Source organism: Danio rerio, chromosome 24 (assembly GCF_052040795.2).
Source record: "Danio rerio strain M-AB ecotype USA chromosome 24, GRCz13ab, whole genome shotgun sequence".
Lineage (NCBI taxonomy): Eukaryota > Metazoa > Chordata > Actinopteri > Cypriniformes > Danionidae > Danio > Danio rerio.
Genome location: NC_141044.1, coordinates 44,352,501 through 44,380,000, shown reverse-complemented (window position 1 = coordinate 44,380,000; position 27,500 = coordinate 44,352,501). Strand labels below are relative to the sequence as shown.

Sequence of the window (27,500 nt, the reverse complement as noted above, 5' to 3'; positions counted from 1 at the left end):
TACAAATAATAATAATAATAGTAATAATAAAAATTAATATTAATAAATATTCTTCTTATTATTATTATCATCATCATATTTTTTATGCTGCTGTTTTTTACTTTTTGGTGTAATGACTGTGCTTTGCCTTTGGAGGGCAGTATAAACATTTATTGGTGATGGTTAAGAAGATTTCCACTGACAACCTTTTAAACATATCCATAAATCAGTCCTAATAAAACATTTAACTAAATGTCACTATTATTTCAGTCTTAGAGTCTTAAAATGTCATTTTGTTTGCTTATTTTATATTACATAAAAAAAATCTCTTTTTCAAAAATCATCACTTATCAATAAAGCACATCCTAATGTCAGGTTATAATTCAACATTAATTAATAAACTACAAAACTGTATAGTTAATCATTAAGTTATGAGTTTGTAAATCTTTATTGCTTTATTAGACTTAGTTCATCTGGTTTGATTTTATAACAATCAAGTGGGACAGAATATAATATTAGTTTAATCTGGTTAAACGATGCTCACATTTTGCTTGAAATATTTTAATACAGAGGATCTTCATGTATGAAGCTAAAATTGTCTAATAAACATTTTGAATTGTGTTCATCTGAAGTGTTGATGAGTGTTATGTTATAAAACTGAACATTATTATGCTGTTTAAATTAGTTTTGATTTTTTTTATAGTTGAAAAGTGAACATCTGATATGTAAGACAGTCGACCTTTCTGAGATCATCCCTCACTTTCTGTGCAATCTGAGTTTTCTACAATAATAAATTTGATCTCAATTTCAAAATTTATAATTCAAAATAAAAATAAAATATGTAGTTTGAAAATATGTAAAAAATCTGCCTTAAAAAATCTGTTTTTATTAAATGCTTTAATATTCTAATTTAATAGTTACATTTAAAATATACAGTAAAATATTAATAATTAAAATGAATAAATAATTATTTATTATCCAAATAATTAAATTTATTATGCATATATATTATTTTCAATAATTCAAATGTACATAATTGAAATGCAAATAATTCTGTCATATTACAGGCTCCATGGATCTGCAGCATTTAAAAAATTAGAGTGGATAGAGAGAATGATAGACGGACGGACGGACAGACAGACAGATGATGTACGGATAGATAGATAGATAGATAGATAGATAGATAGATAGATAGATAGATAGATAGATAGATAGATAGATAGATAGATAGATAGATAGATAGATAGATAGATAGATAGATAGTCAGTTATATTAAATAATTGTTAATTTGAATAAGTACATTTAAAATAAAAATAAGCATTAAATAATTACATATGTTTAAATATTTAAATTGAATATATATATAATTAATAATTAAAATGTGCACAATTCAAATAGTTTAGTCATATTACTGACTATACAGATGTCCACTGAAAGTGGAGTTGCTTTTAAATACAGTGTGTTATTTCATTAAAAGAAGCTATAATTGGCCCTTTATGTCTTATTGATCAGAATACTTCTCTTTATTTCAGCACATTTTCACTTTCATTCTGCGGTGTTTGACCTCTCACTGTTTTATATTGTTTTATTATGTTTGAGATTCAGCTCGAGCTCCAAACCACGTGATTTACTAGAAGAGACGCGGTTTTACTCATTAAACCTGAATATGTTGAATCGTGCGCAACTGAATTCGCCAGATGAGTCTCTTTTATTCAGACAAAATCATAATCTGGTCTAATATTCAGTGCTGTGTTTTATAATTTAAATAAACATCTGTATGCATGTACTGTATTTACTGGAGAGTTACAGGTTGTTCTTAAACAAGACCAGTGTATTAATATGTAATCTGGATTTCGTAATATGGTTTTTAAAATATTTGTAATTAGAGTAAATTGCTTTTTAAAATACTCGTAAGAGGCTGAAAATCTCCCCAAACCACGTGACCGACTCTATAAACGCGGCAGATGGAGATTCTGCTGCACTCCTGGAGAAACACAGGTGAGTACAGCTATTTCATCATTATGGTCATCATTTACCGTCTGAAACACCTTCATAATATTAATAATAATAATATAATGATGATGAATATTGATTTTTATTTTTGATATAGATATATAGAACTAAATAAGAAAACGATAGATAGATAGATAGATAGATAGATAGATAGATAGATAGATAGATAGATAGATAGATAGATAGATAGATAGATAGATAGATAGATAGATAGATAGATAGATTTAACCTGTTTATTGGTGTTTTAATTTCCTTGTATAGACATTTTTTGAGTGAATCAATAACATTTTGCGCTCATGAAGGTATTTAAATAAGCGCAAAATGTTTTTGATTCACTCACAAAAACAAACGACTCTAAAGATTCAGTAAAAGATTTGCCTTGCTTTTACATTGTGCTCTCTTCAAATGAGCGGGTGTTGTTCTTTCCTTATTAATTAATTAATTAATCTATTTATTTGACAGATTATCTATACATCATAAAATATCCAAGCAAGTAAAAGCGCGTTATGGTTTTGATTCATTCAAAAGAACCGGAGCATAAGATTCATTACTCCGGCTGTGCTTTGGAGTCATTAAAAAGAACCGGTTCGTAAGAGTCATTTGTTTGCGAATCAAACAAATGTGATTTCTCTGCATTATTTAATTTAGCTGTTTTTATCAAATTACAAACTAACATTTAGAGTAATCATATCTGTCTTTAAGAAGCATCTAAATCATTGCAATTACATTCAGGATTCATTAGCTACCTCTCTTTAGTTCATTTTGAACATTCAGAACTTTTGTTGGCAAATTTCACTATAAACACATTTATGAAGAATAAGCTTGCTGTTTATGCATTTCTAACTAAATAACCGGTTCTGTTTGTCTTTTTCATGTCTTTCTGTGGTATTTTAGGCATCTAAATAGGAAAATTCACAAGTGTACACCTGAAACCATGCCGGCACGCAGAGGTGAGAAATTCTCCAGACTTATTCATTACAATATATGATCAGTGTTGGGTGAGCTACTTTAAAATGAAGTCATTAATCACTAATTACATCATTCAATTTGAGTTTAAATTACGTTTCTAATTACTAACTTGATTTAAATACTACTTAAAATTCTTATAAACCTCATATGAATATCAGGATCCCTTTTTATTTCAGGCAGTATCATATTTTGGTCTAATATTCAAAGTGTTGTGTTTTATAATCTCTTATAACAGCCAAAAAGCCGAAGCTGGAGATCAGCAAGTCTGAGGAGACGTCTGCGTCCTGCTCCATTAATACAGGTGGATGTAAACACTTAAATCACATCAGTATGAAACAATGCTCTATCTGAAGCTTTAAACTGGGTATTAATATATAATCTGGATTACATTTAGCAGATTTCAGAAATCAAAATACTTGTAAGAATACTCAGTCAGGTTACCTTTTTTATGGATTGCTTATGATTATTTGTTATTTACACAATGACAGTAAGTTAATCAGAGTTCATTGATTCTCCTCGATTTACTCTTTATTTAAACATTGACATTTTTCATAATAAACTACTATATGTTTGTGATTCTTCATGTTTTAATCCGCTTCAATATACATAATGTGGCATTAAAAACGGCTTAGCACAAGAGTAATCTAAATGTAATCCAAAAGTAGTCCCATTACATTCATGAATATGTAAAATAAGAGATTATATTACTGTCTACAGATTCGTAATGTAATGTGTAATCAGTAACTGATTGAAACAAAGGTTAGCACAAACGTAATCCAAAAGTAGTCAGATTACATTAGCATGTGTAATCTAAAAGATTATATAGTGACTAGTAATTTTGTCATGTAACTGATTACATTTCATAAGTAATCCCCAAATAATAGTAGTGTAGTAATTGATTATATTTTAAATAATCAGATTCCACTAATTATATACTTTAAAATACAGTAAATTACTGGTAATCAGTTTAGTTACTTTTTATGAATAACATTATTATGAACATTATGGATATTATTTACAAAATGTCTTTAATTTGTTTACATTTTATTGATTGTCCTAATATTGCACTTTTTCTTTTTTAAACATTTATTTTTATCGTCTTGAGTTGATGTGACATCAAATAAGAGAGAGCCCTTAAGTTATCTAAATGTAATCCAGAAGTAGTCCGATTACATTCATTAATATGTAATCCAAAACATTATTACTGACTACAGATTTTGTCATGTAATTTGTAATCAGGAACTGTTTACATTTCAAAGTAATCCACCAATAGTAGTAATGTAGTAATATATTATATTTACATAATCAGATTTCAAATATTAAGCACTTGTAAGTAAACTACTTTTAAAAATATTTGTAATCAGATTACAGTCACTTTTTAGGGATTACATAATTACATATTATTTAGACAATTCTTTATTTTACATTTTTATTAACATTTATCTTTTTGTCTTTCGTCTATATATATATATATATATATATATATATATATATATATATATATATATATATATATATATATATATATATATATATATATATATAACATTAAATAAAGGTTAGTACAAAAACTAATCTAAATGTAGTCTGATTACTTTACCATAAATGTGTAAGGCAGAATATTATATTACTGAATACAGATTTTCATGTAATTTGTAATCATTAACTGATTACATTTCAACATAATCTACCCAGTAATAGTAGGGATGTAATAGATTGTATTAACCTAAACATTTTACTATTTTATTATTATTTATTTTGTTGTCTGCTTCAGTTCATGTGAAATCAAATAAGGTGAGAACAAATGCAATCTAAATATAATCCAGAAGTAGTCAGATTACATTCATGAATGTGTAACATAAAAGATTATACTAAATACAGATTTATAATGTACTTTGTGATGAGTAATTCATTATATTTCATAATTAATCCCCAAGTAGTAGTAGGATAGTAATGGATTATATACACACAATCAGATTTCAAAATTAAGTTCTTGTAGTTAAAATACTTTTTTAATACATGTAATCAGACTACAGTTACTTTTTACGGATTACATGAATGCATAAAATTAGAAAGGGCAGAAAGTTGTTACTTTCCTCATTTTAATACTTTTTACAGGTTATCTTTTTAGTTATGCTTTATTTCATATAACATTAAATAAAGTTGAGCACAAAAAGTAATCTAAATGTAATCCAGAAGTACTGAGATTACATTACCATAAATGTGTAATCCACTCGATCATATTACCGACTACAGATTTAGAGATGTAATTTGTAATCAGTAATCCCCCTGCCTCTTGTTGTGCATCAGTAATGTGTGTGTTTCTGTGTTTCAGAACTTGTGGTCAGTGATTGCTCATGGAGTCCAGAGTTTATTCGGGATCTTCTTCCGTCTGCGGAGCGAACGGCTCTTCTCTATCACCTGTCGTATCTGTGTTTGGGTGGATTTCCTAAACTGGAGCGTCTGATCAGAGAAAGAGCTCTGGAGACTCAGATGCTGTTTGGATCCTCTGAGGCCGTTCTGCTGAAGGTGAGCCTGAGTTCAGTCATATTCTGCTGTTTTCTATATTACAAGTACTTTCAGTGTTTTACATCCCGCCACAATTTCACAGGTTCCTCAGAAATGTCACATAAATTGTGAGATAATAGTTAGATGTGAACTTAAATCCCCAAGAAAAGGCCAGAACTGCATACTGTATTTCAAAATATAAGCCTCGAAGTTCATAAAAAGCAAGATATAGCATCTGAATTTAAAGGGGAAAAAGGTTATAATTGCCCAATATGAACAGAACTCAATTAATAATAATTCAAATAATAAAAAGCAGGAAAATGACATAATTACAAGACGTAAATTCAGAATTCAATTAGTAAAAAAAGGCAAAATTGCAAGACATAAATGCAGAATTTATAGCAAAATAAGTCATAAATGCAAGCTCTAAACTCAGGAAAAAAGTCATAATTGCAAGATGTGAGCTCACAGTTAAAATGAAAGTGCAGTTGTGTGATTGTTAAGTTGCAGATAATGGTTGTATTCTTCTTCATTGTAGTGTGTGGGCACCAGCAGTAACCTGGTCACGTCTCTGTTCCCGATGCTGATGAAAGCTGTAGAAAAGAATAAACCAGTTCTGGCTGTGAAATACCTGGAGAAAGCCCGAAGCTGGATCGATGACATTATTAGAGGCGTGGAGGACATGGTGAAGAGGTGAAGACATCACATACTTGTGCATTATTTTACAGCGCATCCAGAAAGAATTGACAGCGCTTCACATTTTCCACATTTGTTTACTTTACCGCCTTATTCCAAAATGGATTGAATTGATTGTTTTCCTCAACATTTTACACACAATCCCCCATAATCACCATGTGGAGAAAGAGTTTTTGAAATTGTTGCAAATTTATTACAAATAAAAAGCTGTAAAACCAGATGTATATCAGTATTCACAGGGTTTGCTCGATACTCTGTTGATGCACCTTTGGCAGTGATTACAGCCTCAAGGCCTTTCTGAATATGATGCCACAAGCTCTGCACACCTGTCTTTAGGAATTTGTGCCCATTCCTGTTTGCAGTTCCTCTCAAGCTCTATCAGGTTGGATGGGAAGCGACGGTGGGCAGCCATTTTCAGATCTCTCAAGACATGCTCAATAGGATTTAGGTCTGGGCTCTGGCTGGGCCACTCAAGCACATTCACCCAGTTGTTGTTGTGCAGCTCCATTGATATGTTGGCGGTGTGCTTTGGGTCATTGTCCTGCTGGAAGATGAAGCATCGCCCCAGTCTGAGGTGGAGAGCACTCTTGTGCAGGTCTTCATTCAGGATGTCTCTGTACATCGCTGCATTCATCTTTCCCTCTATCCTGACTAGTCTTCCAGCTCCTGCTGCTGAAACACATCCCCACAGCATGATGCCAACACCAACACCATCACTGTAGGGATGGTGTTAGCCTGGTGATGAGCGCCGCCTGCTGTTCTCCACACGTAACGCCTGGCGTTCACTCCAAACAGTTCAGTTTGAGTCTCATCAGAGCAGAGAGTTTAGTTTCTGATGCTCTGAGAGTCCTTCAGATGGTAAACTCCAGGCGGGGAGTGTCTTCCGTCTGCCCGCTCTGCCATACAGATGCCTGATTGGTGGATTGCTGCACAGATGGTTTTCCTTCTGTAAGGTTCTCCACTCTTTACAGAAGAGCGCTGGAGCTCAGACAGAGTGACCATCGGGTTATTGTCCAGCAGCACACTGCCAACATATCAATGGAGCAGCTTCACAACAACTGGGTGAATGTCCTTAAGTGGCCCAGCCAGAGCCCAGACATAAATCCTATTGAGCATCTCTGGAGAGATCTAAAAATGGCTGTACACCGTCACTTCTCATCTAACCTGATAGAGCTTGAGAGATACTGCAAAGAGGAATGGGCAGAAATTCCCAAAGACAGCTGTGCAGAGCTTGTGGTATCATATTCAAGAAGACTTGTGGCTGTAATCACTGACAAAGGTGCATCAACAGAGTATCGAGCAAACCCTGTGAACACTGATGTTTTTACAGCTTTTTATTTTTAATATATTTGCAACTATTTAAAAACTCTTTTTCCACCTTGTTATGGGGGATTGTGTGTAGAATGTTGAGGAAAACAATCAGTTTAATCCATGTTGGAATAAGGCTGTAACATAAATAAATGTGGAAAAAGTCAAGTGCCATCAATACTTTCTGGATGTACTGTCCTATACTATATAACTGCTGGTTAACTATGTTTATATATAATTACTTTATACCATAAAAGATATCAGTGACTAGTTGATTAGATTAAGTTATTAGTGACTAATAAAGTTATGGTAATTGTAACGAGGAGCCTGACGGCAGGATCCATTTGCAGTATTTAATAGACACAGTTCAATCACAATCATACAATACGCACTAAAGTGCGAACTCACATCAATAGTATGCAATAATGGTCGAAGGGCTGGCGGCATGGTTCAGAGTCCAGATATCAGACGTGGGTCGAGGGCAGGCAGCATGGTTCAGAGTCCAGATAACAAGCAAGGTAGGGATGGCTGACGTGAAACTGATGTTTCGACACAGTGTCGAGATCCCGAAGCGCAAGTGTTTTGAAACACTGCACCGAAGCATGATCCGAAGCACCCAAGTCACGTGACTAAAGTGTTTCGAAACACCAGGTCACATGACTAAAGCGATTCAAAGCATCGATCAGCTTAGAAACGTTTCGAGACCTGGCGAATCCTCATTTGACTGCCAAGGTCATCAAACAATCTCTGTCTCATATGGCTTAGAGGACTATGTGTTTGCTAATTGATTCTATGCTTTGCATGATGTTTTGGGTTCGAATCCCGACTTGTACAAATACTCTGAAATCATGGTTTTATGTATTTTAATCATGTTTCTGTTTTGTGTAGCCTAAATAGGATACAGCTGCAGTTACGCCATCAATTTAGCATCATTTTTGTAATACTGTAAAACAATAATAAATATTTTTACAGTATGGTTGGGTTTAGGGTTTGGGTAGACATTAATAAAATACAATAAATGTGAAATTTAATGAATAATATAAATAATTCTTGATAACTTCAGGCCACCGTTTTTGATCTAGCAACAACCCTGTTTTAAGACAAAAACAAGACATATTTATTCACATATTGTTCATTCGGATATCAGACCAATGTTGAAACAAAACGATACAAGAGCAAAGCATTACCAACTGGTATTATAGCATTTCAAAACAACTGCGACAGCTTGGCTTCGAAACCTACTAACCCCGCATGGAAGTCTATCACCTTAACCACTGTACTATGTTACTTGAAGGATCGATCATACAAAGTTGGTTTTAATGCCTTCATTTGTTCAACTGTACCTTGCTGAAGCTGTTTCAGTGCAATACATAAAAATGACCACTAGATGTCACTGTAGAGTAGGGTTTCGAAACGTTTCGAAGCTTCGACACATTTGCTTCGACTGTTTCAGTGTTTCACGAAGCCTCGCTTTGCCTACCACTAAAGCAAGGTTCGGGGCAGGCAGAAGGCAACTCAGGGTCAGAAACAGTCCGGGGTAATACACAGGAGATCAAGCAAGGGAATAACGCTCAGAGATGTTAGCCGTGGCAGAACAAGACTTTGCACTGGACTGGTGTGTAAGTGTGGCTTATAACAGGTAGCGTGGGTCGTTAACGGGATTCAGAACAGGTGTGTGCGCAATCAGTTTAAGTGGATGATGTAATGCTAAAAGTCCGGTGATGGTGGCCTCTGCTGGCCAGCGAGGGGAATGACGGGGACCGAGTCGGTGACAGTAACTAACTACTTTCACTTCTCTGAATTTGATTATAATGCAATAATGTAAAGCTTTTGTGAAGCTAATTATAATAATTAATTATTAAAACAACAATAAATAATTATAGTAAAAACTGTTGCACAAATAAAATTGAATTGAATTGAACTTTAAAGTCCAGCGTATTCCTCAGGTACGATGAGCAAAACCACAGTGTGGCATCATGCACCAGCGATGTGTTTCAGGAGAAGAAGGAGACTGAGGAAAAGCTGCAGAAACACACAGAGGAGATGAAGAGTCTGGACGAGGCCGTCAAGAATCTTGAAGACGAGCTGAAAGAAGTCTCCAGAGATATGGAGAGCACCCAGAACAGGATTGACGGAGTAAACGCCGAGCTGCAGGAGCACATGGAGAAGTGCAGCAAGAGGCGTCACGGGATCCTGAGGGCCCTGGTGCCCTTTTATGCAATCATTGAGGACGCTAAAATGAACCCTGCTGAAGAAGCTAAAACTCACTCTCTGAAAAGCCAACTCTCCGGACTGAACTCTGATAAAAGCAGCCTGCAGAGAAAAGAGTGGGATATTAAGGTCCGGCTCACCGACCTGCAGCTCAAACTGGCCAGCTCCAAAATACAGCTGGGTGAGTCCTAAGGTCTACACACACTGATGCCTGAAATGTTCATATGCACTATTTTGTGTACTGTTGTGAATTGAAGAAGCGACAGGGCAGCACGGTGGTGCAGTGGGTAGCACAATCGCCTCACAGCAGGAAGGTCGCTGGTTCGAGCCCCGGCTGGATCAGTTGGCATTTCTGTCTACATGCAGTATAATCGAATTAGGTAAGCTAGTGTATGAGTGTGAATGAGTGTGTATGAATGTTTCCCAGAGATGAGTTGCTGGAAGGGCATCCGCTGCATAAAACATATGCTGGATAAGTTGGCGGTTCATTCCGCTGTGGCGACCCCTGATTAATAAAGGGACTAAGCCGGAAAGAAAATGAATGAATGAAGAAGAGATGGACCAGGAGACTTTCAGGTATCTTCAAAGCAGATTCCTTTAATGAGAACTCGCCAGGGTGGCGCAGGGGTTAGCGCTCTGGCCTCACAGCAAGAAGGTCACTGGTTCGAGTCTCGACTGGGTCAGTTGGTGTTTCTGTGTGTAATTTGCATGTTGTCCCCGTGTTGGCGTGGGTTTCCCCCACAGTCCAAACACATGCGCTATAGGGGAATTGATGAACTACATTGGCCGTAGTGTGTGTGTAGTGGCAGTATTAACCCTTTAGCTGTCATTTCTTACTGTAAACTTTATCTTACAGATTAGTTTTTAATTATTTTTTCTGCATTTTTTTTATTTAACATCACATACCAAACCATACCACAACTATAACCCTAAAACCATGATATGTACCAAACCGTGAGCAATATATCTGTTCTGTTTAGTAGATTAATTGTTTCACTGTCTCTTTAGCATTTTAATTCTCCTTTGTCTTTTAATGTTTGTCTTGTCCATTTAGTTTTTTAAATACATGTTTAAGCACTCTGGATAGCTCTGCTATCTTTAATGTGCTATAAACATAAATCAGGATTACTTACCTCCTTATTTACAGTTAGAGCTGCACCATATATCTAAAAAATATGGTTATAATAGCATTTATGAAAAAATCACATCACAGAGAAGTGCAATATTTAGCTTACCCATTATTTGGTAACACTTTAGAATAATGGCTCATAAGTTAATGTATTTAAGTCTGAATAGTCTTATTTTGTAAAGTATTTGTTAATCCTTACTGTAGTTCAGCATTAAGTAATGCATTATTAAAATCCAAAGTTGTGCTTGTTAACATTAGTTAATGCACTGTGAGTCAACATGAACTAACATTATTTAACTTGTATAACAATAACTAAGGTTAACAAGGTTAACCTTAGCTAAATAAATACAGTAATACATGTATTACTCATTGTTTTTGTTTGTGATACTAAATATATGAACTAAAATGAACAAATCAACCATTATTTTAAAGTGTCAACAATTATTTTGTTTGTTTTAAGGAAGAATTCTCCTCATTTTGACTCATTATTTCTGAAAACAAAACTATATTTTGTGCTGGTCTAGAAAATGCGGAAACACTTTACAATAAGGGTCAATAGTTAATGCATTTACTAACATGAACTAATCATGAACAGCACTTGTACAGCATTTATTAATCATAAATTAATCATTATTAATCATGAACATTTACTAATGCATTATGAACATTCAAGTCCATGCTTGTTAACATTAGTTAATGCACCATGAGTTAACATGAACTAACAATGAACTACTGTATTTTCATTAACTAACGTTAACTAACATGAATAAATACTGTAGTAAATGTATTGTTCATTGTTTGTTCATGTTAGTAAATGCATTATTTACATTAACTAATGAACCTTATTGTAAAGTGTGACTGAAAATGCTTCTTGATTTAAGAATTTTGAGACATTTGGACTAGAAGCAAGACAGAAACTCTGAATAAGAAGAGCATTTTGTTGCAGTGTGGTCATCACATCTCGAGTCTTATTAAATGTATATGTGTTATACGTGTGTCCAGGTGTGATTCCCAGTCCTGTGCACCTGAACGATGTCCAGCAGTGTCTCTCTCGAATCATGGATATTCTGATTCAGCTGAAAAAGTTCTGGGAGAAAGTGGGCACGACGCTGGACACGCTGAAGAAGAAGACCTTCGTTAATGAAGATCTGATCGATGACCTGGAGGACATGAAGGAGGAGTTTCTGGAGTCTGTTGAAGCTGCAGGACAGGTACAGTAACTTGATGATGAGCACTTTTGGGAAATTAATTCTGTCATATAGATGATGTTAATGTCTTGGCGAAAATTATCCATATCCAATCCCATCACTTTCTCAAATCAAAAGGTTTCCATTGTATCTGCATATCGATATTTGGGAATGAGTCCGGACTCTCATCTTACATATTGTGGTCATGTGAGCATCTGTTTATGGGAAAATTAGGACAAATTTGTCTCTTTCTGTTTCAGAAACTTATCTTCATGCCATTATTTTGTCCACCTTATTATACTGTTTGCCTGTTGGGTCTCTCACAACAAATAACATCTTGGAGCCAATAGCTAGACTGTATAATAGTGCCTATAAGATCCACAATAGACTTTCTTCAATAGACTTGCTCTATTACTCTAATGCTTTATTATTTTTAATGATAAAACTGTACTACCATATTTTAAATGGTGCTACCTCAGCAGCCTTTTGTGCTCTGGTACCAAAACTTAATACTGATCGTTCCACCAGATCTGCAACAAATGGATGTTTGACGTTACCTGCTTTTAAAAACTGTTATGGACAGATCTTCTTTTTATGTATTCACAACAGCCTGGAAAGAAATCCCACAACATCTAAAGACAATACCAACACTGAGACTTTTTTAAAAATCCCATGCTCGTCATCTGATGGTCAACTATTGCTGTAGCCACTGAGATAGCAGCCCGTCCCTCTTCATGTTGTATGATTGGTGATTGTTTGTACTGTTCTCATGTGCTGATGGATGAGTTGTTAGGGGTGTCTGCATGTTTCTATGTTCTACAGAGCAGGAACCTGCTGAAAAACCCAATTATCTTTTAATGTTTTCCTGTTTAAAAAATGTAAATAAATAAATAAACGTGGGCATCACGGTGGCGCAGTGGGTATCACGTTCGGCTCACAGCAAGAAGGTCACAGGTTGGAGCCTCAGCTGGATCAGTTGGCATTTCTGTGTGGAGTTTGCATGTTCTCCCCATGTTGGCGTGGGTTTCCTCCAGGTGCTCCGGTTTCCCCCACAGTCCAAACACATGCGCTATAGGGGAATTGGGTAAGCTAAATTGTCCGTAGTGTATGAGTGTGAATGAGTGTATGGATGTTTCCCAGTGTAAAACATATGCTGGATAAGTTGGCGGTTCATTCTGCTGTGGTGACCCTAGATTAATAAAAGGACTAAGCCGAAAAAAAATTAATGAATGAATAAATAAATTTCATCTGCTTTCACACAGATTTTGAAAATTCTGAAATATTTTAAGAGGTAAAATCAGAATTCAGAGATGAATCAGAACTGTGAGGTGTAAATTCAAAATTCTGAGAAAAAAAGCTTAATTGCATATCTTTTAAAAAATCAGATTAACAAGTCAGAATTATGAAATTTAAACTCAACATTCAGGAAAAAAACTCAGGATTGCAAAACCTAAAAAAGCCTAGATTTTTAAATAAACTCAAAATTAGGGGGAAAAAAACTGAATTGTAAAACCTAAAAGTTTTAAATACAGAAAAAAAGTTGGAACTGCAAGATGTAAACTCAGAATTGTAAAACATTAAAGAATACAGAAAACGTCAGAACTGTGAAACCTAAAAAAACCTGATAGAGCCAGAACTGCAAGATCTAAACTCAGAATTCAGAGAAATAAAAAGTCAGAATTGCAATATCTTACAAAAAAAAAACATTCATTTTCCTTTGGCTTGTTCCGGTTATTCATCAGGTGTAGTCACAGCAGAAAGAACCGCCAACTATTCCAGCATATGTTTACACAGCGGATGCCCTTTCAGCTGCAACCCAGTACTGGAAAACATCCATACACACTTATTCACGCACATTCATACACTACGGCCGAATTAGTTGATCAGTTCCCCTATAGCGCATGTATTTGGACTGTGGGGAAGACCGGAGCACCCGGAGGAAACCCACGCCAACAGGGGGAGAACATGCAAACTCCACACAGAAACACCAACTGACCCAGCCAGGACTCGAACCGGCGACCTTCTTGATGTGAGGTTGCCCAGAGTCAGAAGTACGAAACCTAAAAAAACGTGAAAATTTCAACATTCAGTGCGTCAAGGTGGAGCAGTGTGTAACGCTGTTGCCTCATAACAAGAAGGTCGCTGGTTTGAGTCCAGGCTGGGTCAGTTGGTGTTTCTGTGTGGAGTTTGCATGTTCTCCCCGTATTGGCATTGGCTTGATAAACAAAAAGTGGCTGTAGTGTGTGTGTGTGTGTGTGTGTTTCACCGTTTTTTGTGTTGCAGCTGGAAGGGCATCCACTGTAAACATGCTGGAATACTTGGCGGTTCATTCCGCTGTGGCAACCCCAAAAAAGGGATTAAGCTGAAAAGAAAATTAATGAATCAGAATTCAGAGAAAAATTTATTATTTTCATTCACTCTTATTTTCACTTCTGAATTTCTCCAGATTCCTCCTCTACTATTACCAAATTAATTTGCTGGTTAAATTATTTTGGTGACGAAAAGAGCTAAAATATCAGCATTGAGGGTGGGTTTATATATGTAGACATATAAGGGGTTTACATATATAAACTCACCACATGGTCATAATCACCCACTGTATATATACATTCATTCATTCATTCATTCATTCATTCATTTTCGTGTCGGCTTAGTCCCTTTATTAATCCGGGGTCGCCACAGCGGAATGAACCGGCAACATATCCAGCATGTTTTTATGCAGCGGATGCCCTTCCAGCCACAACCCATCTCTGGAAAACATCCACACACACACTCACACACACATTCGAACAATTTAGCCTACCCAATTCACCTGTACCGCATGTGTTTGGACTGTGGGGGAAACCGGAGCACCCGGAGGAAACCCATGCGAACGCAGGGAGAACATGCAAACTCCACACAGAAACACCAACTGAGCCGAGGCTCGAACCATATATATATTGTTTGTAGTGATGTGTGTAATGGTGTGTTTTACTCTTTCAGTACTGGCAGAGATTCGGCTCCTGCTGTCTGAGAGCTCAGGGAATCTTCAGCATTCAGTCTAGAGATGCTTATAAATTCCTGCAGAGCAATCCGTCTTCACTTTCACCAGGAGAATGGCAGAAACAGCGCGATTCAATCATGAAGAAGCTGAGTAACATCAGCACTGAGGATTCACCCATCGCCGCCGTTACTGAGTGAAATAAACAGTGTTGGGGGAAAACGCTTTATATGTTACGTTATAATATGTCCCTTTAACATTGTTTACCTATAACTACCAGCTGGCAAAATGTACTCATGCAATGTTCTTATTTAGCTAAAAACACTATTATGTAACTCTTATAAACTATTGCTAGTACACTATTATGTATGAAATAATTGATAACAGGTGATTGAATAAAAAACAAATAGCGGACACCCAATGCAGAGTGGCTGTTTCACCTCAGCTGTGCATTATTTTCTGTGCATTTGCTTCTATCACAAAAAGGAGAGACAGATGGATACGGCTTATTAATAGTTTAGTGTAATCTGTGCATCACTTTTAATTGTAAGAGCTGTAGTCTTTTATATTTACATTTATAGACCATTTTTAAGGGGTGGAAACAATAACAATGGTCCTAACATATTTCCTGCCTTACATTTTTAATTTCTATAGCTTCTGAGAATCCCAAAAATTCCAAAGATTGATCAATAATCCTATTACAGGTTCATGTAAGTTATGAAATAGTTTGACAACAAGCAGGAACTTTTTATGGGCCAATAACATGACTTCATTGAAATGTGATGAAGAATTTTATTTACTATATGAAGACACATCTAATTGGGTGAGTGGAGGGCCCTATGAATCTGCCATTATATGTGTTTGAAAACAGGTGACAGGTTAAGGCAAAGGGGTCATAAAATAGCATTAGAGAGGACTTGGGGATACAATGAGAACCCTTTATGTCAGAAAGCCATGAAATGTATAGAACATATGCTGAAATTGTCATGTATGTTTGAAAAGACACGTACTATATGGGAAAGAAGAGTCCAATTTAGATGTTTGAAACATAGATACTAGTCATGATTACCAAATGTGAACTGTATGTGTAAAACAGTTATGAATACATTAGATCTTTGCATTACGAGGGCCACCAAAAAGAAGAGGCTTTAATAAGGGGTCATAAAGAAGTAGGAGCTGGAAGAGGCCTGTTAAACCAGTAAACAGCTGTGAAAACACAAAGGTGGGAGGAAGCCAGGATAAAGGGGATAGCAAATGTGAGGGACATCCGATTGTCCTGGAGTAAAACTATAGGGATGGGTCTGCTTATGCTTTTTTGGAAAATATTCCAATAAAGTATACTATTCTGATATTTATAACCCCCAGTCTGAGTTTGATTCATTAAGAGAAAAACCGAAAACCACGACAAATTGTCTATAGAGCAAGAGTGAATATTGTCTGTTTGTTTTGTCTAAATAGTTAACAACAGAGATTTATAAAAACAAATGAACATAAATAAAACTTTTCATTAACAGTTCAGTGTTAGCATTCAGTGAGTTGATGTTGTTCTGTTTGTCAGTTCTAGCTCTGATCTTTGATACAGTAATCTTTTAACACAGTAAGCTCTTGATGTCTGGCTTTGTGTCTAATGTTAATATCACACAATAGAGACTTTCAACTTTATTGTGCTTTATAAAAGTTAATGTTTCACTGCACATGGAAGAAGAATCATGGTTCAACGTTTGTAAATGTAGACTTCTAAAATAAATTGAAAACATGTTTCATTTCAATCGGGTTTCAAAAAAAACATTCATATTTTGCTTTTAATTTAGTATCTTATACACATTTTAATACAATGAACACTGTCAATTAATTATTAATGCATTTTAGAATTAACCATTACCAAATATGTGTTTGTATATTTATTCAAATGTATTTTATATGATATAATTATAAGATGGGTCTCACGGTGGTGCCTCAGAGCAAGAAGGTCGCTGGTTCGAGTCCCAGCTGGGTCAGTTGGTGTTTCCGTGTGTGAGTTTGCATGTTCTCCCCGTGTTGGCATGAGTTTGCTCTGGGTGCTCTGGTTTCCCCCCACAGTCCAAACACATGCGCTATAGGGGAACTGATCAACTAAACTGGCCGTAGTGTATGAGTGTGTGTGTGTGTGTGTGTGTGTGTGTGTGTGTGTGTGTGTGTGTGTGTGTGTGTGTGTGTGTGTGTGCGCGTGTGCGCGTGTGTGCGTGTGTGTGTGTGTGTGTGTGTGTGTGTGTGTGTGTGTGTGTGTGTGTGTGAATGAGTGCGCATGGGTGTTTCCCGGTACTGGAAGGGCATCTGCTGTGTAAATCATATGCAAGACATTTTACTGATACCAGAAGGCAGTCTTGTAATGACGTTACACTATAAAAAACAATATATGACCAATTAATCATGACAGCATACACTATGTTTTTAGGTCATTGTAACTTATTAAAAATTTAAAAAGTTAATCTTGTTCTAACTTAATTTAATTAATCTAATTTAAGTTACACAAGCTTTTTTAAGTCAGTTTAGCATAATATAAGTTTAATGGACTCAAAGGTAATTTTGATTCTGCTTAAAAATTTAAGGCAAGCAGGATTTTTTTACAGTGTGGTTTTATTTCAGCAGATCACCTCATGCATACAGAAATCCCATATCACAAGAACAATATTCACCTGTATTTGCAGTACAGTATTATTTTAATAAAAGGATCAAAGGATATTTCTCAGTGTAGAAGACTGCTAACATTCTAAATAGAGCACACTTTTCTAACGGTCATGACGTAAATTCAAATGTAGCAACTTTTAGAACAGAATGCCGTTTCCGTTAGAGATCAAAGCGGAGATGATGTTCCAGATGCTCTCACTTTTCCCAGGTAGATCATCTTCAGCTCTTAGTGTGTGATGGCCTTTTGACTTGGAACATTTGGTTTTATGTTCTCCAGCTTCTCCTTGATGCTGTTGTACTCTTTCTCCCAGTCTGCTTTGGACAGAGATGAAGGGCTGACCTCCAGGAACTTGTAGGCGTCATTCGCCTGAACACTGAAGATGCTGTTCGCCTTCATGCAGCTGAGGCCGAACTGTGTCCAGCCCTGTACACATCACATCACAGGTCAGACAGCTTTAAAAATCACCGCTGAGTTCTTTGCACACTGACGAGAAACTAAACTTGTGTATTAGAGTTAATGTTGTAACCAGTATCTGCCACTAGATGGCAGACCACATGAGGGACTTGTATTAAACTAAAACTCTTGTGAGTACTAATTAACCATTAAAATAATATTTATCTTTCAAGTAAACAGGTTCTTTATAATAAAACATTTGAACAATTTTAATGCAAGTAAAAATAGGTATATTTGTTATATAATTTAGATGTGGCAAAAAGAGGCTTTTTTTCCCCCCAGGAATTAAACATTTTACACAAATGCCTTTCTTACTTAGGTTTTTTTTTTTTTTTGTCTTGTTTCTTATCCAAATATCAAAAAATTCTTAAACTAAGAAACATTTTCTAGATAGGTAAAATATTGTCTTGTTTTCAAAGATAATAATATTACGTGAGTTTTTCCTGAAAACAAGCTAAATAATCTGTCAGTGATGTAAGCCAAATACTTTTTATTATAAAGCAAACACGATTATTAAGCTTACTCTGTTAAAATAAAATAAAATCATGTTCATGACAGATTTATGACAAGTATTGTTGTCTCTGTAATGTCAAGTTGTCATAATGAAGACAAACAGGTTGTGATATATTTATGTCATAGCAAACAATGTGATCTTCGCATTTAAAACATCATAACCCAGCGAATGACTCTTCATAACATTAGTATAAGCATGCATGAAATCCCATTCACATTATTATGATTATAAAGGCTTAATGACAGACTTATGAACACCTCTTCAAGTAAAGTGTTACCAAATATTGCAATGTCAGTTTTTTTCCAGAATCGCACTTTAGATCAGTTCTTCTCAAACGTTTCAGCCCACGACCCCCAAAAGACCCCCAAAAGACTTGTGACCCCCAATTTCTTCTGAGGTGGTAATAAATATATAAACCTTGCACATAACCGTGCAATAGGCCCAAGTCTATGCATCATTTACTTTTGATAAACGCCACTTAGAGACCATCCCCTATGTTCAGTTGTGGCCTGTGTTTATTTTTAATGTACGTGAGTGCCGTAAAGGTGTCAAAGTTTAACCTAGTGCCATAAAATCAGTGTGCTGTGGCTTTAGTATAACGTAATCTAAGGGATTGCAAAAAAAAAAAAAAAAAAGCGAAAGGCTGATGGCTTTTTATTTGCATGTTTTTTTAATGTAACCTTTAACTACTATTTTTTTCTGTAGGTTTTGGATAATATATGACAATTTTAACTAAAGTGAATTTGATTTTTGAAAATCCCCAAGTGATCCCCTTTTATTTTTCATGGGGTCCTAACCCCCACTTAAGTTGTTTTTGTTTAGTAAATATTTCAATTACTTTATTAAATGAATATAACACCTTATTAGATGCTTTGATTAACATGACTGATAGAGCCATATCTATTATGCAAATTGTAAAATATTATGTATAGTTATTGTTATTTGTTTATTGCATTTATATTGTCTACAATCAAAATAATGTTTAAATTATTACTGCATGCTTTAATTATGCCTTTGCTTATTGATGACTGATCACGTCATATCCTTGTTGTAAAAAGAGGAAGAGACGGAGTGATACAGTTTTTGACCGTCGTTCCATATTGTATCGTTATATAAAGAAAAAGATTGTTCCTGCTTTGAAGAACAAATAAACACAAGAAAAGAATATAACGACTTGGATGAGTTCGTCGCGTCAGACTGGTTACTTAAAAGGATCATATTTCCAGCTTGGATAATGGAGTGCCATTATAATGACTATCAATATTAAGGGGCTTTTAAATAAAACTAAATATTGGACAAATGAAAATTGATTTAAATTTTACTATAAAGATAGATGTTTTCTTTAATTTGAGCATTCAAGCTGTTTTTTTCAGCATACAGACTTTTGAAATGACTAAAAAAAGCCTAAAACTGCTTCAGTTGTTTTACTCATTGACTTAATCAAAAATTCAACTGCCATGTAGTATAACATATACTAGAAGGATCCAGCAAAATAAAATCCCTCTCACCCACTTTGGGAACCCCTGCTTTAGATTAGAGTTATCATCATTTACCTGTTTGGCTGCATCCACAGACTCCAGGAACACCTCCTTCATGTCCTCCAGGAATTCAATATGGTCCTCCCCAGCAAAGGTCCTGTCCTTCAGGGTGTCCAGAAGAGCGCCAACCTTCTCCCAGAACTTCTGGAGCTGGACCAGGATCTGCTGGATTCTGGACAGGCACTTCTGGACCTCATCCAGGTGACTTACACTGGGCAGCTGACCTGAGATCCCAGATCAGATATGCAAAGTTGAAGTGTTTTTCTCTCTCTCTGTCTAAAGTTTGTGAAGTTTATTTATAAACTAATTTTGAGAAGATCACATGTTTATTCTGCATTATTCAATGTATGATTGACCAATCAGACGATTCCCAAGCCACTATAAATACCCTCAGCTCCATATCACAGCCATCTTCATGAGAAAAATCCCCCCCACCCCTACTCCTCCTCCTCTCCTAGATGGGTGGCACGGTGGCCCAGTGGTTAGCACTGTTGCCTCATAGCAAGAACGTCACTGGTTCTAGTCCTTACCAAGCCAGCTGATGTTTCTGTGCAGAGTTTACACGTTCTCCCTGTGCTCACGTGGATTTCCCCCGGGTCTCCCGGTTTCCTCCCACCATCCAAAAACATGCAGCTTAAGTTAATTGACTAATCCAAATCAGCACATAGACATGCTCCTAGTCAGTAGTTATCTCTTAAGAGCGATCACTGTCTGTTTATTAGCTAATACAGCAGGGGAGTTCTCCAGACCTACCTGAGCTCAAACTCCCCTCTCGCCTTGCAAACGGGAGGGAGCCCCAGGCTCGAGGATCTTATGAGCTCAGGGCTGTCTGCCGGGACAGCATGCCAAACATGCTTCTTAGTCAATCATCAGTTAAGGTGTGAACTCTTGAAATTATAGGAAAAGTCAAAATGGCTGTTTTCAATATAAGAAAAGAAAGAATAGAGGGTGAATTTGTACAGGGATTTAGAGGTTAATCATTCTGTCTTCAACTGTATATAAAACAAGGACAAAATGAAGCATCTCACCGCTTTCGATTTTTATTTTGGCCAGCTTCAGCTGTAGGTCCATCAGCTGGTTTTGATAGCTCCACTCCTGATCTTTCAGATGGCGATGAGCGTCTGTGAGCTCAGACAATCCTCCCTGAAGAGTTTTGATCGTAGCCTGATATGAAGAGGCCGTCACCGTATTGCAAATAAAACCAATAATGCTTTCCACGAATGGCACTATCATTGAAAATATAGCGACGCCCGGCTCAATCGCTGCTGCTGCTGCTGCTACAGCTCCTGCTCCTGCTCCTGCAGGCTTCTTCCCTTGTTCTTCCTTGCTGCCAGTGATTTTATTAATGAACGCTTGAATTTCTGCATTTTTTGCCTCAATCTGTTTCTCAGAGGCTTCAATCTCCTTGTTTAGTTTCTGAAGGTTGGCTTCCAGGGTGTCCACAGTTTTCTGAAGGGCCTCCATCTCGCTGGTTTGTTGCTGTTTTTTTTTATCAGTCTCGTCCTTCACTGTGATGATGTCACTGGTGGATTTGGCGACATCACTGTTGTGCTTGTCATACCTGAATGTGCAGCAAATATCATAATGAACAAGCTGGTGAAACAAGAAAACGTCAACATTTTTCATGGTACATATATTATAGTGCCGCTGACATGAAACTATAGCAGATCTTAATTAAAAAGTAAAACCCAAACAATTTAAACTTTGGTTGATACTGACATCGACAACACAGGCTCATTCTGAAATTGTAGTCCCCCGGACATTTGTGGAAACCACGAATTATGTAGCCGGAGGTACGTGTAGCTGCATTTCATTTTTTAAGTGAACGCTAAGGGGCGGTATGACACTGTTCCTTTCGGCACTTACCGGCTGCCCACTCACCTCCGTGTGGAGGGCTTTCCTGCTGTAACCAGTTTGTCCAGTTAGCTCGTCGTGTACGTAGGCGGACTTGAGACACAGAGAGAAGCTGACCATGACGATGACGACCGGGTTCGGGGTACAGGGAAGAGCGGTTCCAGAAATCAGGTAAGACAAAAACAGAATCCAAAAAATAAAGTGAACAAGGTAGTAACAGGGTGAGAACGTGGTGAAATCCGAAAATGCGGTAAAAATCAGACGAGGGCTTTACTTTTTCTGGACGGCTTTTGTAAATTGTTGGTTGGGTTTAGGCAAGTAAGCGGGTGGGCGGGTCAATCGGTAAAACTGGTTGGGCTTAGGTAAAGGAGGAGGGTAGGTCAGCCCAGTCAATCATTTAGCCAGTCGCTGCAAGAACAGCATGGGTGTGAACGGCACTCGCTTGAGACATTTGAGATGTGAAAAAGGGCGCACACAGCAGCCTCTTGAGGATTCCCAAAAGCAAAAACTGCAAAAATCTGTACCGCAGGTACGTATTTGGTAGTCTGCAGAAATATTCACAGGGCAACGTTTTCAGAATGAGCCTGAGTTGAACATCAAACACATTTAAAGTCAACAGCACCTTAAGAAATGTGTTTTCTGAAAAACATGGTGACATGATCAATCCTGCACTACAATACATCACCTGCTAATGTTTCCCGGTTGATCATTATTACCTCTTCACGATATCTTTGACGTCCTTTATGATGTCACTGATCCAATCTTTTGCCTTCTCCAGGAGTTTGCGAGCTAACTGGGGTTTGTTCTTCTCCGCGGCCACTTTCAGACTGGGCAGCAGAGATTTAACCAGGTTGTTGCTGGTTCCCACACACTGCACAGACACAAGAGAGATTCTTAATAAAGAAACTACGGTTCTTGTTGATTATTACACAGCTGTCTGAAATACTTGATTCTGATTGGTCAGTTGCAACATTCTGCGGTATGTTTAGTAAGGGATGATGTACATCCAGGCGGTTGTTAATGTAGAATAAAAGTTGATAGGTTCATTAGCATTTGTAAATATAAGACTGAAGTTTTTTTTTTTCTGCAAAAACGGCCGCTTTATCCCATTATTAAATGGCCACTTGCCGCAAAATGTAAAAATCAAACACAAAAACATTGTTTACACTTATGAAATATTTAACTAAAATAGAAAGCTGACAGAAACTAAAGCGAGTAGATGGAGTATTCACTAACCTATGCATTATTCAGTCACTAGATGGTGCCAACAGTCAATAACAGTATGAGTTGTATATGAATGTGCACATATTCACTGATATTCATAGTCACTGATGATTCGAAGTACCCAGATGAGTCTCTGTTAATAATTTCAGCGGTTGTCATCTGGGAATAACATAACATGACTGATCAATCAGGATCAAGTATTCCTGATAGCCCTATAATTATCCCAGATAACTCCTGATTAAGCTTATTCGGGTATTCTGAGAATCATCTTGACTGTCAGTGAACACGAATATCTGTCATGCCTCTTTTTTTGATAGTTTGGCGCCATCTAGTGACTGAATAATCTGCAGGTTAGTGTATACTCCATACAGCTGTTTTCATTTCTTTCAGCTATGCCTTTAATTACAAAATTGACAAATGGTTACAGCTCAGAATAAAGTTTTGTCTAAATTTTACATTTTGTTGCCAGTAGCCGAATAATAAGCAGGATAAAGTACATCAAGGCAGTTGTTATTGCAGAATAAATCCTTCAGTCTTACACAACAGCTGCAGATAAACCTGTCAGGTTCTATTCCGCAATAACAACCGGCTGGTTGTACTTTATCTTTTACTTTGCAGTGCATGAGAGCTGTGTGAAATTCTAGTGCTAACACATAATGACTTCACCTGTTTATTGGTATTATTCACTGCAAGTTTAGAAGAAAGTTTTGGAACTTTTGCATAAACATTGTACTCTTTAGCATGTTTTAGACTTCATACTGAGGTGTTTACCATCAGTTAAGCTGCTTGAAGCTCATTGAAAAATAGAGAACATATATATTGACCTTCTATAAGTCTAATAAAGCTGCTGAAAAATGAATACCTTGAGCAGAATAGCCTCAGAAGATCCAAACAGAAGCTGTGTTTCTACAGCTCTTTTCCCGAAGCAGACGCTCCAGTTTAGGAAATCCACCCAAACACAGATAAGACAGGTGATAGAGAAGAGCCGTTCGCTCTGCAGCCGGAAGAAGAACAATAAACTCTGGACTGGCCACAGAATTACTGAGTATGAGCTCTGAAACAGAAACACACAAATCACTAATGCATACTTATCATCTGACTTTCAAGGGCACTTACTATGCAAAAATCACTTCTATAAGGGGTTTAACCCCAGTTGTGTGTCTGCAGTGTGTGAATATGTCCAACCTCTAATGCTCAACATATATTAATTGTATTTGTTCTAATCAGACTTGATGAAAGCAGTCTGCAGAAACACTTTGATTGATATTCTTCCTTTGTATGTCATCAGAGGAGGAAGGCCCCGCCCACTAGTGCTCATCTCTCCCTCATTAGCATAAACAACAGCCCTGAGTGAGAAGCAGCCGTCTGTCCTGTAGCATTAGAGTTTTGAATTATGCTTAATGTAGTTCACAATTGGCAACGATGAGATGAAAATATGAATACTGGTGAATTACAGTCAATTTTAACATATTATGCATTAAATTAATGAACTTTGTTAGGTGTTTCTGTTTAGTAAATATTTAAAATACTTTATTAAATTAATATAACACCTTATTAGGTGCTTTGATTAATATTAGTCAATATTAGGGGGCTTTTAAATAAAGCTGAATATTGTACAAATGAAAATTTATTTAAATTTTACCATCAGGATAGATGTTTTCTTTAAGTTGTGCATTTAAGCATTTTTTTTTCAGCATACAGACTTTTAAAAATGACTGAAAACTGCTTCCGATGTGTATTAATTATTGACTTAATCAGAAATTCAACTGCCATTTATTATAGGGATCCAGCAAAATAACACCCCTCTCAGCTTTGCTGTCCGCCATGGTCTTTAAGCAGTCGATAAAGCTTCAGATACAAAAAGATCTGTAGAAACAGAACAGAAGGATTAACATGAGATAATCATGTTTTGACATGATGAGCATGAACTCGGTTCGAATCCAGCGTCTGATGAACTCTTTCTTCTTTTTTCCCCCGCTACATATCAGATTTTGCCAACTATTTATCACGAGGAAGACATATAGGAATCATCAATAAGTTTGTGCATCATATTTTATTTGCACATTTATTGAATGGAAATGTTTCTGATTCACGTATGCAAATTCATCTTCAGATAGTGTCTTTATAGCAATGTGTGTGCGGTAGATCGCTCAGATTACATTGGGAAAACAGGCGACCGCTGCAAATTGTGCTTTAATGTTTAGCTGGTCAACTGTATGGTGTGAAAATCTTATATACCTGCTAGATGAACCCGTCTCATACAGCTGCCATTGCAAGTCTCAAGATGTGTCCTAAATGGCACACTATACACTCATGCACTATGTACTTATGCACTTACACACTCAACAGGATAGTATATGTGTGTTGTGTCGTCCCAAATGGCACACTAATGTTTTTTTACTAAGCGGAAATTCAAACCGTTTCCCTGATGACGTTTGACGGTTGCCAAATCAGTGAAATAAGCGACTGATTTATCAGATAATACCTGTCGTGAGAATTGCCGCATTCACCATCAGGAGGCGCTATAATCACTCTAGTAGGAGAATTTTGCTTTCACCATCTAAAATAAATAAAGTTATTCAACATGTGCGCCCGATAGCTCCGCCCCTTCCGCTACGTAAGCAAACCTGCGGTCATTGAGTGTGTGAAGTGTCCATCATTACACACTTCATTTTAGCGGCTGAATGAGTGCATCATCCGGGTAATTAAAGTGCACTTATTATTTTTAGAGTTTTCAGTGTGAACACACTACTTACACTATTTATACTACAAAATGGCGTAGAATAGTGCATAAGTATGCGATTTGGGACACAGCTTCAAACACTTTGTAGAGGGGAATTTAACACAACTGCCTCTAGGAGTCGCCAATGAAATATAACAGACACGCACAAAAATTGTGCGTACGCCAGGCAAGAAGCTGGCGTGGAGCTGCACACATTCCCACGTTCAGTTCATCGTTAGTAAATCCAAATGTGAGCAATTCTGAGCGTGAAACCTGGCGTACACAAAGTTTTTGTGCGCACGCAGCGTTGATACATGAGGCCCCAGGTGTTTCCCACTGTCAATGGAGCAGTCCGGCGACATGACAAAGAAAACGGATCCTGATTGGTCCTCATGCCTGCATTAAAAATGCTGATTGGCTCACAGAAAAACCTTGTAGAGCCAAGCTAGAGTTCGACTTTGTAGATAAACCTTTTTTGTTTTTTTTAAATAAAAAGTCTTAAAATGTGAACAACTTATAAAAACACATCCTATAATGTAAATAAGTTGTCATTTAATAAGAATATGTGAATAACTCAATTTTGACAAAAATGTCAGATAGAACCTTATAATTCTAAGGTGACGACAATATTAGACTAGATATTCTTCAAGACACTAGAATTCAGCTTAAAGTGACATGTAAAGGCTTCACTAGGGTAATTAGGGTAAAGTTAGGGTAATTAGGCAAGTCATTGTATAACAGTGGTTTGTTCTGGAGACGATCAAATCTAAAAAGGGAACAAATAATATTGACCTTAACATGGCTTTACAATTATAAAAAAAAATGCTTTTATTCTAGCCAAAATAAAACAAATCAGAGTTTCTCCAGAATAAAAATATATTAGAGGAAATACTGTGAACAACTCCTGAATCTGTTCAACATCATTTAGGAAATATATGAGTTATACTCACAGGAGGGCGAATAATTTTGGCTTCAACTGCATATGTAATTTGCATATATTGCCACATATGAGATGTCAATGTAGGTTAGCAACTGTTGGGTCTATCTTTATCAAAGTTTTCAATGTATTTACAGCAATTTCTTCAGTGTGATTGGCCGTTATGTACAATAATAAATGCATTACTGCTGTTTTCCTGCAGTGTGTCAGCACCAGTAATAACCTGGTCAAGTCTCTCTTCCCGATGCTGATGCACGCTGTTGAGAATAATGAACCCAGTGTGGCTGTGAAACACCTGGAGATAGCCAGAAGCTGGATCCAAGACATCATTAAAGACGTGGAAGACATGGTGTACAGGTATCTGTATTATTTAAGCCAAAAATACAATTTTATATATATATATATATATATATATATATATATATATATATATATATATATATAGTTTGGAACAAATAAAGGTGAGTCATCATTGAATTGTCATTTATGGGTGAACTATCCCTTTAAGAGGGCTTATTTTAATATTTAGACAAACACATACCTACACTGAAGGAACAGAAAAGTCCTCAGGCATTGGAGTGTTTAATGTCGTGTCTGTCAGTGTTTTACA

The 27,500-nt window shown here is 36.5% G+C and overlaps 3 protein-coding genes across 6 annotated transcripts in view; 2 read left to right on the top strand and 1 right to left on the bottom strand.

The window, feature by feature from the left end:
- The first annotated feature begins 1,489 nt into the window (after positions 1 to 1,489).
- LOC100330485 (uncharacterized) lies at positions 1,490 to 16,338 on the top strand. The gene is made up of 8 exons (XM_087310215.1): positions 1,490 to 1,977; positions 2,887 to 2,942; positions 3,197 to 3,262; positions 5,297 to 5,490; positions 6,008 to 6,162; positions 9,420 to 9,865; positions 11,816 to 12,024; positions 14,983 to 16,338. Exons 2-8 carry the CDS (start codon positions 2,927 to 2,929, stop codon positions 15,178 to 15,180), a joined length of 1,284 nt encoding a protein of 427 aa, XP_087166341.1. The 5' UTR covers positions 1,490 to 1,977; positions 2,887 to 2,926; the 3' UTR covers positions 15,181 to 16,338.
- A 1,247-nt stretch (positions 16,339 to 17,585) lies between these two features.
- On the bottom strand, positions 17,586 to 25,130 carry LOC799914 (uncharacterized). Of its 3 annotated transcripts, none has more exons than XM_087310213.1 (6): positions 25,043 to 25,130; positions 24,094 to 24,285; positions 22,724 to 22,878; positions 21,182 to 21,714; positions 20,169 to 20,377; positions 17,586 to 18,142 (listed from the first exon to the last, which is right to left on the bottom strand). In XM_087310213.1, exons 1-6 carry the CDS (start codon positions 25,055 to 25,057, stop codon positions 18,110 to 18,112), a joined length of 1,137 nt encoding a protein of 378 aa, XP_087166339.1. In that variant the 5' UTR covers positions 25,058 to 25,130; the 3' UTR covers positions 17,586 to 18,109. The 3 variants fall into 3 exon arrangements, with proteins under 3 accessions (XP_087166339.1, XP_087166338.1, XP_087166340.1); XM_087310212.1 differs by having other exon boundaries at positions 17,586 to 18,071; positions 25,043 to 25,118; XM_087310214.1 differs by lacking the exons at positions 24,094 to 24,285; positions 25,043 to 25,130 and having other exon boundaries at positions 17,586 to 18,071.
- LOC100330348 (uncharacterized) overlaps positions 17,845 to 27,500 on the top strand; it is a 16,774-nt gene continuing 7,118 nt past the window's right edge. The window contains exons 1-3 of one of the 2 annotated variants that reach the window (XM_087310217.1): positions 17,876 to 18,091; positions 20,189 to 20,498; positions 27,093 to 27,247. In XM_087310217.1, the coding sequence (XP_087166343.1) occupies positions 27,135 to 27,247 (113 nt within the window). In that variant the 5' untranslated portion in view covers positions 17,876 to 18,091; positions 20,189 to 20,498; positions 27,093 to 27,134. Of the gene's footprint in view, positions 18,092 to 20,188; positions 20,499 to 27,092; positions 27,248 to 27,500 lie in introns of both variants that reach the window. The other variant, XM_087310218.1, reaches the window with a different exon arrangement.

Bases quoted from the DNA above. Each gene is read 5' to 3' on its own strand.
- LOC799914 (XM_087310212.1), bottom strand. The intron at 20,378-21,181 runs GTGAGATGCTTC...CTGGGATCTCAG, and splicing joins CAAAATAAAAATCGAAAGCG to GTCAGCTGCCCAGTGTAAGT. The intron at 18,072-20,168 runs GTAAATGATGAT...TGATGTGTACAG, and splicing joins CTGTGGATGCAGCCAAACAG to GGCTGGACACAGTTCGGCCT.
- LOC100330485 (XM_087310215.1), top strand. The intron at 9,866-11,815 runs GTGAGTCCTAAG...ACGTGTGTCCAG, and splicing joins CAGCTCCAAAATACAGCTGG to GTGTGATTCCCAGTCCTGTG. The intron at 12,025-14,982 runs GTACAGTAACTT...TTACTCTTTCAG, and splicing joins CTGTTGAAGCTGCAGGACAG to TACTGGCAGAGATTCGGCTC.